The sequence below is a fragment of the Montipora capricornis genome, chromosome 4 (assembly GCF_036669925.1).
Source record: "Montipora capricornis isolate CH-2021 chromosome 4, ASM3666992v2, whole genome shotgun sequence".
NCBI lineage: Eukaryota > Metazoa > Cnidaria > Anthozoa > Scleractinia > Acroporidae > Montipora > Montipora capricornis.
This window is the reverse complement of record NC_090886.1, coordinates 31377110-31389609: the sequence shown is the minus strand read 5'-3', so window position 1 is coordinate 31389609 and position 12500 is coordinate 31377110. Positions and strand designations below refer to the sequence as shown.

The 12500-nt window shown below is 38.2% G+C and overlaps 1 protein-coding gene across 1 annotated transcript in view; it reads right to left on the bottom strand.

The window, feature by feature from the left end:
• The window catches only part of LOC138046549 (uncharacterized), a 29823-nt gene that overhangs the window by 10411 nt on the left and 6912 nt on the right, over nucleotides 1-12500 (bottom strand). Inside the window, exons 3-4 of the mRNA XM_068893164.1 lie at nucleotides 1152-1496; nucleotides 119-352 (exon numbers count right to left, since the gene is read on the bottom strand). Of these exons, the coding sequence (XP_068749265.1) occupies nucleotides 119-352; nucleotides 1152-1496 (579 nt within the window). The remainder of the gene's footprint in view (nucleotides 1-118; nucleotides 353-1151; nucleotides 1497-12500) is intronic.

Genomic DNA, 12500 nt, shown 5'->3' with positions numbered 1-12500 from the left:
GTTATGAAAAATTTTTTTCAGACTTGCAAATTAATTCATCGCTTTATTGCTACAGCTTTGTTTCGTGTGATGATGAAGTAACCACATTTGGAGGGAAATAAAGTCAGTATAATCTCACCTATAAGAGAAACGTAAAACGTCTTTGATTCGGTGCCAACTTCATTGGTAGCGACGCAACTATAGTTACCATCATGGTTGAGTTTGCTCCACACTATTCCCTTCCCAGAAGCCAAGGTTGTAGTTGAGTTCATCAATGATATGTTGATCGGTGGCGTCCCTTCAGACGAGCACCACACATAATGCTCCGAGACTGTTCGAACCATTCGTAAAGGAATTATTACCCTTGGTTTAGCTGCAATGAAAGACGATGTACAAATTTTAGCCATCAGTTAACTACAGCACATTGTAAACGAAACTCAGAACCTTCAAAATAGTTACTTTGCTATAAGACCATCTCCAGAATTCTTACACGTTTTTACACTGTGATGAAGAAAGTGTAACAGTCCCTATTCACTTTGTAAAATACTACTTTATTACTACCTAAATTTCATTTCAGCTCTTAACCACATGGCGTCACGGAAACGTTCCTGGCTTTCATAGCCGATCACAAGGGATACATGGGATGGTGATCTACTCTCGTCTTCTGTTACTTTGCCAAAGTGGGTTTGGAAACCAATTCAGTTCGCAAAAATGAAATGCAACAAGGGATGAATTTGTTTGAAGATGCAATAGAAAAGAAAACAAGTTAAAAACTTTTGAAAAGTGCCTAGATTGATGTAAAATAATGTCATTTTAACTTGAATGTTCCTCAAAAAAAGGCTCCAAAAAGGGTTACAATGTTTCCAGCCACAGGTCTAAGACTTTAATCCAACGGTGCCAATAATCGACCAACTTCATTGGAAAACGAATTTCCCATATCTGAATATGTCATCATAGTTTGTTCTTCATATCCCAATCAAATTTCCGAGTCCAGCGGACAGAGTAGTGACCTTCTGTTGAGACAAACCTATGTGATGCCCAACATTTGCTTTTGGTTGGTTCTGCGGTAAACAGGAAAGCTTTTAGATTTGAATTTAAGGGTAAGACCATAATGAAAATGATACGTTCTCAGTACAACTGTGATATTAATGAGGAATTGTTTTTGGAATTACCTCTTCTTGCTCTAGAAGTATAAACTGCTTTAAAGCTTGCAACGCCAGTTGCAACTACCAACATGTAGCGTCCACTCGATTGTATGGATAAATGACTCTTGTTTTCAGTGAAGTGCCCAAGCAACGTTTGAGACTCGTTCCTTCCATCATAGACTTTTACCGAACTGATGTTCGAGCCAGGTTGGTTCACGATATTAAGGGTAGTAAAGTTTAAACGTATATTGTGATGAGGTGGTACTGCGATATGCCAGATGCAAGTATTTTCTATGACGAATGACGAACTCAAATTGATTGCACCACTTGAGCCAATGACCATGAAGGAGCATGGTTCGGATGAAGCTACCCCTGTAAATATACAGGAAAATCACAAATGTCACGTAAATTTTAAGGCTTTCACGTGTGTGTCTTGTGCATTTTCTCCCTTACTAGTACAATAGAGATTTACACTGTTTACACTAATGATATATCATATGGAAAACACCATATAATATATACAATTGTTTACAATAACGCGCGTAAAATACTCAATAAAACGTCATTTCATAAAACGCTTCCCGTAACAAGCAGTAAAAACACCTTTATGCTATGGAGTCCTTATGGATTAATATTAGTGTCTGTTATTTTGTTCACAGCCATGAACTTTTATATTGAATTATCAATGCAGAGTTGCACCCAAAATTCAGCGGCATTGCTATTAACAAATATTTCGATGACATTATGGATTTTCCATGTCATTTGCACTGCCTTTCCACACATTTAAGCGTTGGCTTTGCTCGTTTGTTTCGCTCGTTTTGCATTGTATTTCTTTCCTTGATAGTCTTGAGCATTCTTTGTTTTGGCATGCCAGTGATGTATCAGTGTATTAGGTACCAAATCAAAAACAGCCACAATTCGAGAGGACTTTGCCGGGTGCTGGATCAGGCAAATGAAGATACAAATGCAGATGCTGATGTATGTGTCATTCATCCTAGTGGTCTTTACGATTTGATATTGAGATTTCTGAATTATTTTCCACTGAACCCGTTCAATATGACTTAAGCTTGATTTCTTTGAGCTTCAGCTCTCTCAGGGGCGTAGCTAGAATTTTTCAGGGTGTTGGGGGGGGGGGGGGGGGGAGGGGAGGGGCTCACACTTTCTCAAACCCAGGGTACTTACCGTGAAAGTGACAATTTTTTGGGTGAGCAGAGAACGCGGGGGAAGGTACAAGCCTACAAAATAGCTGCATAGATGAAGTAAGTTCTAGGTGACATAAATTACTCTGTTCCAGTCTCACAGATATGGCTTGTAATATGTTGTTGTATGTTGGTGACTGTCAAAAAGGGGGGGTCACGGGCACCCCAGGAATTCCCCTCCCCCATCCTGGGTACGCCCCTAGCTGTCTTCGGGAAAACTCCTTTGTTTGTTTGATTGTTCTGATTCTGTAGCCAATCTCCTACCATACGACAATTCACAATTCACCTCTAATACCTTGCAGCACTTCTTCCCAACCAGACGCACCAAGTAGTTGGTAGGCTTGGCGTATCATTTACACCTGCGTGGTGGTTACTTTTCAACGACGTTGCCTTTTCTTCTCACGTTTTCTTGCAAGGATTGAAAAGCAGATAAACTTCTGTTAAGAGCATGTCGGAAAAAAATTTCTTTGTTGTTTTGATATTAGACTTGCCTCAAGTCGACCTCAAGAGAATCCCAGGAAAAAATGTTTTGGCGAGCAAAGCATGATTTTTCGGACGCGAAGAGGATGAGCGAGCGAAAATCGATATAGCTGCTAACATTTCTTCGGGGTCGCTGTCGCCCTCTAAAAATCAATTGGCCTCCAGATCCGAAAATATTTTCTTGATGTTCCATATCGGAACAAAACCGTGTGGGAAGGTCAAAGGGGTCTCTAATTTATGAAATTTATGAAAGACAGGACTTGCAAGTTATTTGACCGGCCTGGTATATTACATTCCTTTTGTCTGGGCCGGATTGTAAAGAATAGACTCTCGTTAACTTCCACAAATGAAGTGCATAATGTTAAAATTACGTTTATTTCAGGTTATTTGCCTTTGGGCATGTCATCCTTGAGGTCAATTTGCTTTGTAGGTGATGGGCGACTGAGCAAAGAATTTACAGGAATTTTCCCTACCAAAATTTCTTGACGTCGAAAGATAGCAACATAAGATCGGTGTTTCTTCAAACAATGTCGTACTGAACAATTATTTTGACATTCCTCATCATGCCTTGGGTTTTAAAGGCAACTCCTTGCTGTTTTCTGTAGTCTTCTGAAAATTTATCTGCCTTACTACTTATTTGTGTTATACAGAAACCTTCTTCTGGCGAGTATTTGCTTCATACAATGCAGAGACGTCCTGATGCCACGTCATCACGAATTGAGTCAATTCGTCGTGAAGCCCGGTCGATTCATAAGAGGCTGATTTGCAACACTACTTCATGTATCATTAAAATGCTGATATACAGTGATGGCACGTGTAAAGGCCTTTGGTAAAGAGAAACTCTTTCGCAATCATTCGGAAGCCGTTAGACGTTTGTTTATACATGTTGCCTTTCAATACAGGTTGATGGCTGACTGCGAGAGCGGAGTATGACTCAACATTGGTGAATGTTTTATGCATGTCAATTCTGCAACAAGTGCCAGTGCAATAAGGCTTTTTGATGCAAAACTTGCATCTCTATTGCGTGGATTTCATAAAGGAACTTTAAACGTAAAAGTTAAACAAAAAAAAAATTGGTTGTAACTTTTTAAAGTTAGCTACCTTATTCAATTGGAATTTTTACCACAATTGCTTGTAATCTCGCAATCTGATTGGCTAATTTGCCGTTGTCGATGAGAGTCTAGACAACGCTGTACGCGTCATGCTCGCGTCATTTTGTCACGCAGTGTAATAGCCAATCAGGAACGCTCATTTTGGAAAATAAACCAATCATATTGTGAGAAAGTTGAAGACAACGCTTGCTCTTTCTTTGAGTCATGATTTTGGTCACGCTCTGAAATAAAAACTTTCTTTGGCGTTGAATATTGTGGTAAAAAACAAATCGAAAGTGGTTCAGCGTTGTCTGTACTCTTATCGACAACGATATTCGTCATCACAGTGGTCAAAATGTTGTGGACTCACGAGGCGCAGCCGAGTGAGTCCACAGCGAATATCGTTGTCGATAAGAGTACAGACAACGCTGAACCACTTTCGATTTGTTAATCTTTTAACGTTTTCAAAAAGTCAAAAATAACAATGGTATTTTCTACTCTTGGCAATCAATTAACGTTTATTTAAGAAATAGATAACATGTACAGTGTTTCTATCGAGTTATAGAAACACGAGTGAAAGTTTGGGAGAACGAGAAATGCTGTGGGAACACGAGCCCCAGGCAGCTTTTTCGAGTTCTCCCAAACTTTCACGAGTGTTTCTATAACTCGATAGAAACACGGAGTATATGTTTTCTATTTCTTTTAGAAAACAACGCGACGAGAAAAAGGAAAACAACTTATCAAAATGTAAATTTTCTTTGCTCGCGCTATCACTTCGTCAAAGGCTAGTTCTGTGTCTCCATCGAGTTATAGAAACACGATTTTTAACCAATCAGCGCGCGTATTTTCTTGGGACTGTTTTCTAAACCCTTGTAACTAAACAAAGGAGACTACTGTTGCGCATGCGCCTCATCACCCCGAAAATTTCTTGAAATTTAGTCAACTTCATTCGAAACGCGCGAACATGAGAAATGGCGGATGTAGTGCTGGCATCGTTAATATTCATCGCCTGTTTCCAAAAGGACGGTACACAATGAATGCAAAAATGATGAGTCATTTGAAAGACTTGGGCATTACCTTATCTTTATGACTGATACTGGTTCAATACAACGGGAAATACGGCGAAGGATCACAAATGAAGCGAAGATGACGAGTCAAAAGTGTGGCGATGAAGTGAAGAAATTGCAAGGAGCAGAGGATAGTTTTGCCTTCCTGGCGTTGTTTTTCCTCATTTAAGAGACTTCAACTCAGAATGGAGTGCTGCTTAATAATAAAATAAGTAGGATTCAAATTGAAATGTGAGTTTACATTAAAAAATGTGGCTAAACTGGCGTTTGAAGCGAGGACAACGATAAATCAGCTAACAAGATGGAGTTGAAAAATGGCAGCCCACTGGCGAAGAACATCTCAATTCGCTATAAAGCTTCTCAACCTTGAAATTGTGAACCACATGATCGAAATAGAGTCGGGAATTGTTCTGGAGAAGAAATAGGGCTGATTTTGTATCGTGAAGCGAACAGATTAAGCCACGACGCAAGGCTTTCCTTTACGAGTGCTCCAGATTATTTAAATTTCCTTGGCAAAAAGAATTTGATTCCCTTATTCGAGACTTTTGTCATAGGCCGTGATACGGGAATTCCCTCTTGCTGCAGTAAGCCCAACAACCAAAGAAAAGATTTGTGTAAAGAAATTGTCACTTAAAGTGGCAAGGCTCAACACAGCAGGTTTTGTGTGATACGGTGTTGTCTACAAAGTGGCTCCAAATTTTGTTGTGATATCATCTCACTCTGCCCCGTTGTGTCTTTGACTTGGCAAACTTTAACGTCTGAAAATTAAACCACTGAAAAAGCATTAAATTTGAAGCTTTTTTCAATTTGTATATTGTCATATTTCCCTAAGCTGCGAAAGGTTCAAGTTGATGAAATGACGCGCACAAGAAATTCTAACTCGGAGAACGAGACTCAAGTCGGCAGCTCATGCGTTCTCGTGGCCAAATCTTAGAAAATAATTCGAGATACGGGAATCGCCTTTAACAGCCGACACACAAATATCATAAGAATAATTTGAGTTAAACAGTTTAAATTGAAAAGTGGCAAGACGCGCTCAAGCGACCAGCAAAGTGAGTCCATTGTCCTATTGAAATCTGTCACTTCGAGCCAGTTGTTTGATCGGACGTCTCTTTAATGCTACCCAGTGATATCTTGCCTAGTGAGTTTCGACGCGTTGCAATAAATTTAATAACATCCCAATCAGTGTGGATACATCATAAACTAATTTTGCAAGGAAAAACATGGAGATTGACAATGGTTCATAATTAAATTATTTATTTATTTGCACACAATTTGCTCATCTGAGGCGAAAAGTACTATTTACACTTACATAAAACTGCTTACCACAGGAATTTTAAAACCCGAAAATATTACAGAGAACATCACATGCACTATGCCACCACTAGAAATAAATGGCATATAGTCAATTGTGCTAAAAAAAAAGAAAGACTCTGATTTCTATTTTAAATAAATTATTCCCAACCCAAAAGAATCCCCTAAACAATTAGTTGTGAATGTGTTCAAGTTGTTAACTACCTTTGAAAAAGAGCTATAATAATTACCATTATGCACTTTACCTCTTTGCATTTAAAAAATTTATAAGGGTTGTACTTGACTAATATATATATTGTTATTATTACAGCATTAAAGGAAGCGTATTCAAACTTTGTCATCTTATTAAACAAGAATTTTCAAGAGAGTATAAATTAATTTTTGAAAGTCATTTTACTAGTAAATATTGCTTGAAATGCTTTATTAAAATCATTTCAATATGACATAAACAGGTAAAACATTTCTGAATGTAATCCCTAATGTGAATATATTCAAGTTAACAACTATCTCAGACAAAGAATAATACGATTATATTCTTAACTTTAAATCGTACTCAATCTACAGAACAGGATATCCCATTCAGTTGCAATATTTAGACTTTTAAACAAGCAATACTGGAGTACATACCAGCAAGTAAGGAAATCAGTACTGTGCAAAATAGTGTTCAAAAATTGCTTTTTCAAAATGGGATTTTAGATGTGCTGTTTCGATTTTAAAGAGGAAGGTCATTCCAAAAGTATTTTCCAATAATGGATAGGCAGAATTTTCTTATACATATATTGGTTATAGTATGAAAAAATAAATGCTGTAAAGATGCATCCTGAGTTGAATGATTACCTTGCTGCGAAACCAGTAATATGGAAAAAAATTACTTGGCTTGTCACCACAAAGACAATTATGCATAAATAAATGTGTAAATTTTAGCAATATCATGAAATTTCAATAGACCTAAGGAAACAATGTGGGGTAGGGAAACATCAGTGATGATTGCAATAACTTTATTTTGCAATTTTATAAGCTGTGACAATGGGTTTTCATAATTAATACCCCACAATATGCAGCCATACAGTAACTGGCTAAATAACCGAATAATAGATACTGATTAAACAATGTTTACTGATATTGCTTAACCGTAATGATGATGTTAATATAAATTTATTAACTTTGTTACAAATATAATGAATATGATCATGCCCGGAAAGGTGATGGCCAATATAGATATCATACCCAAGTATCTAAAAATTGAAACTTGCTCAAGGCATTGACCAGCTAGTAGTTAATGAAGAAAGTAAGTTGAAATTTACTTTCTGATGAGGATTGAAGATAAGATATTTAGTTTTCGTTAAATTTAAAGTTAATAAATCTTGGTAGTTCAGAGCTAATGTGAGTTTGAAGTTCATCTACATATAGATCATAGGGAAGATATCTGTTGACAAGCATTGATGTGCAAACCACAGGAATAAAAAGACCCTTTGTTTCAACAGCCAGTGAGCCTCTGGTTGGCACATTAATGACAATAGGTAAACAATATCTTCCCTGCAGTGTTTCAGTGGGCCATGTTGCAGAGGTTTCCCCTACAAATAATATATAATTTAAACAAATTGCTATTTACAGGGTGTAAAGTGGGTAAAATGGTCAGAAAAATGGGAAAATCGGGTTTTTTATTACCTAAAAGTAGGAACAAAATTGCAGCATTTGCACGAGAATAGGTAAAGTAATGTAAATGCCTAATTGAAGTCATCATTGAGAGGTTCATTCAAAACTATTGCTTTTAAATCAAGATGAAGTACAAGCTTGCTGCATTTTTCTCAAGCCATGAGCACAAAAATAGTTAATTTTTCCTGAAAAAGCAGCGAATTTTTAAAAGGCTCAGAAAAATAGGAAATAACAATAGCTTGCACATTCATCAACTACCTACAGGTTACTCAGGGCGCATCTAATCGATATTTTCGATACTCGATAGAAATCGATCGTAGTCGATCGTAATCGATAATAATCAATCGAATAATATCGGAAATCGATATATATCGATCGCTCGTTTTCTTGTGATTATCGATTTTGATCGATTTTTGTAATTAGCTATCGATTTTATCGATTTGTTCGAAAATTCATTCATTCATTCATTCTTGTCTGGATAACACCGATTACAGCACAGAGTACACCACCATAACACTGCTGGGCCGGAATATTCAGCTGAATATTGCCTGTCAATGAAGAAAGAAAATTAGAAAAAGTAGCTAACATAAGACTGCATAAAGCAAGATCAAAGTCGATTACGAGGTAAGAAAGTTTTCACGTCCGCCTAAGGAGCAGCTTTCACCATTTTTGTTTACGAGATGGCTGTTAAGGTTTGGCGCACGTTTTTTATTACCGATTTTCATCGATGTGATAAGAAAGTTTGTGATTATCGATTTCGATCGATTAAATCAACTAATTAATCGACAAATATCGAGTATTATCGAGTAATATCGATTAATCGATTACCTTTTCGATGATCGACTTCGATCGATTAGATACGCCCTGGGTTACTACAGTACCCTCATTATCTACCCTCCGATTTCACTCCATGGCGACTTAGTAAATCCTCCATTCACGTTGCTAATTGTAACCAGTAGTTAAAATATGGGAATTGGTAAAGAAGAAGAAGAAGGCGTTAATAACGCTGGCATTTCTTGTAAGGTTTCTGTGGACAAGAAGGAAGGTAAAATACATTAATTTTAAAGAACATTTAATGGGCTGAGCGAGCTTATATTGGCTTGAGATTACATACAAAACGAAAGGAACAGCGAATCTTACCTTAGCAGACTTGACAGCACGGCCTCGGCTGAACAACCACCTCAATCGATCTATTAACTCGGGAATGTGCCCAAATCAATTGTGCTTACAGTGCATGAAGCCACGGACGAAAAATCGATACCGCGAAAGTGAAAGACTTAAAAGAAAACAGCTTCTACCACTGAAATACCGCTATTCCGAAAGAAGAAAACGTGTATACGTCGCTGCTGCCATAAAAATCCCTGCAGCAAGTAATCGAACAAGACATCTTTGGCCGCCATCTTGTTTGTTACTTCGCGCGCGCGCGTGTGAAAAAACCTGGGTACAAGAAAAACCATCAACCAATCAGACAAAAGTCTCCTTTGTTTTTGTAACTTGCTTTAAGACAATTTTCACTATTTTGTTATTACTGGGTTGCCGTATGGCAATCCCAGTTGGAAAATGGGTAGAATTTCTCCGTTTTATTTTTTTTATTTTTTTCCGTGTCGGTAAAAGTCTTGCCTGTCACTCCCCCGGTAAGTGGTGTCTTTGTGCATAGAGCCTTCTGCGCGTATTTTCTTAGGATCAAGAGGGTAGTGGAAATGCGTACATTTCCCTGGTGGACACAGTAGAATCATTAACTTAACCTGTAATGGCGTCGAAAGTCATGTAACGCGAATGACGTTTTAGTGGATCTTTGAACAAAATATACCCTTATGAAGCTCAAAAATGGCAAATCAATTGGATACTGAACAAGACAGGCGACAACATCGACAACAATCTGTTGCCCGTCGAGCCGTCTTTTACCAAGTGTGCTGTTATGTAGAACATTGAAGATTCGCAGGGCAGCGATAATAGTGAATTCAAAGACTAGACAAGGTGGATTAAATGGAATTTCAAGCGTTAAAATCGCTGAAAAGGTAAGATTATTGTCGAAGCGATGCCGCAATTGCGTGTCTTCACCACATGTTCCTCTGATCTCACATTATTGTGTTTTCCGTCAAAATATTCGCTTGTTTTCGCTTTCGACTGCAGACTGCAGACCGGGGGTAAAATGCAGACTGAGGGTAAAATAAATATTAATAATAAAAAAACGAGTCATAAGGATAAAATAAAGATTGTTCGAAAGACAATCCTGTTTTACATCTGTCAACAACTCACATTATTATGACTGCAGGTCGCTGCACCTTTTGGGGATGCGATCGTACGCGTTGAAATCATCTGTGCTTTGTTTTTGCGCTTCCAGATGCATTGCAATGTTCCAAATTATTTGTCACACCGGTACATCGAGGGAAATCGATCGAAAAACTAACAATTATTACTTCGAATACCTGAATAATCTCGGTTGTCTTTTTTCGGTGCAACGAAATGCACAAAGAATTTCATGTATTCCGAGCAATTAGGACGCGGGGACTTTATTGGTTAAGCTATGCGTGATAACCCCTAGGGAGAGGTTATAATTGAAAATTACATCTTCCAGATGCAAAACAAACGAGCTTGTGAACTAAAGGATAAACATAACGTACACGAAAGCCAATGAAAGGATCCTAATAAGAAATTTTTACACCTCAGTCATACTGGCTTAAGCCGACTGAATTGAAACGTTAAATGGTGCAAAATCCACGTTATCTCTGTCTTTGTTAACTGGTACTGTAGCCATGCGTGTCAAAATAAATTGAGTTATTGGGTAATTACTCGATTACTTTGTTCAGTGCAGCAAAATGGACAGTTGAATTACGGGGTGGTGACTTCTTTGCCTAAAAGCAACTCACTTAACGAAACTGTCCTTTTTCCAACAACAACAAGGATTCAAACAGCTTCAATTCTTACAGAGTTCGATTTAAAACATGCGGTGGGGCAACCAAAGCGATGGGAGCTGTGTTGGGGTTTCAGTGTGAAAGTACAAACGGCTACTAACACTCTTATAATTCTTTTTTCATTATTATTTTATTAACCCGCAGTCTGCAGTCTGCAGTCTGCATTTTACCCTCAGTCTGCATTTTATCCCTGGTCTGCAGTCTGCAGTCTGCAGTCTGCGTTTTACACTGACCGGTTATTTGGGTGGTTTTTGGCAACAGAGGTTAATTATTCGTAATGCGATCGCTTCCGTTGCCGTTAGCAATGGGTCGCAAATTTGACACTTTTATCGCATTATCACATTACGCATTGAACCACGTTATCTATTGTTCCTAAAAATCTAAAAATATTCGTGCCTTATCAGTTTTCGGTCGAATTTATGTCCAAGAAAGCAGATAAATTGCAGAAAATATTAGTTTTGCATCCAAAAATTCGTAATCAACGCTAAAATGACCAAATTTTGCCTAGAAAAAATATTTTACTGTTATTTTTCTTAAATTTTTTCGTTCAACTTTCGCTTTTATAAAATGTTTCAGTTGTCTGTAAATAAGTTATATGCTGTTGGAAAGCTTATTTTCTTAGCTTTAAAATGATGTATTTTCTCCCCCTAACTTTAAATATTTTTTGAGAAAAAAAAAACATTTTTTGGCGATGGCTGATTTACCGCGGTTTTCTCGCGGTTGGGAAAGTAGGAAAAAGAGTTAGGCCAGTAGCCAGGTTTTTAACCTCAGAAAAGGATCTGTTTCGTCGTACGAACGTGTGAGGACCTGTGAGCCAAAGGGCCTCTGCTGGTACGACTTCTGGGTGACCCCTTAATAACTTCTTGCTAACCGAGCGCGAGGGCCGTACTGCCAGGGAAATATTGGCCCGAGGTCTTGGCAGTACGGACCGAGCGCAGCGAGCCAATATTCCCCAGTACGGCTCAAGCTAGCTCGGTTAGTAAGTAGTTTATTATATGGTTTTTTAATTACCTTTTGCTTTGTTTTTGCAAGCCCGTAATCGGCCCGTGGGCCAGTCACAATTTGCCTGGAACGCTGCACGTACCACAGGCAACCCAGTGTACCCTAACGGAGGGTCTAGTTTGCATAATAAGCAAGTCTCTCTTTCTCGTGATTGCAAGGCAAGGAATTGTTACGGACGAATTAATTCGCAATTTAACATTTGTGTTAGTGAGTTGGCATTTGACTTTGTCAATCACAGTCAGTATTTATGTGACAGGGCTTTGCAAAAATCAAATGCCTACAACTTTGAAATGACCCAGAACCCATCTTTTGTATAGGAGTTAATTAGTGCAAGTCAGAAAAATATCTTAGTCTGACCCTTAAGGTACCAACGGGTCCCTCAATCATGCATGTACCAGCCGTTAGACATGAGTGAAATCTATAAGTGGCATTGTTGAGTTGCAGGGGATTAGAGTTTGGTCTTAGCTGGAATCATAGCTATGAAAAGCATCTGAAAGTGCTAAGTAAATTCAAGGCATTAGGATGTACCTTTTTCTAAAATCCAGTCAGAAATCGGGGTGGAATGAAAATGAATTGAATGCTGTGGCCAATGCGAACCTAAACCTGATTGGAATTGATTGAGCAAGTTTGTTTAGGCACCGTTTGCTCACTT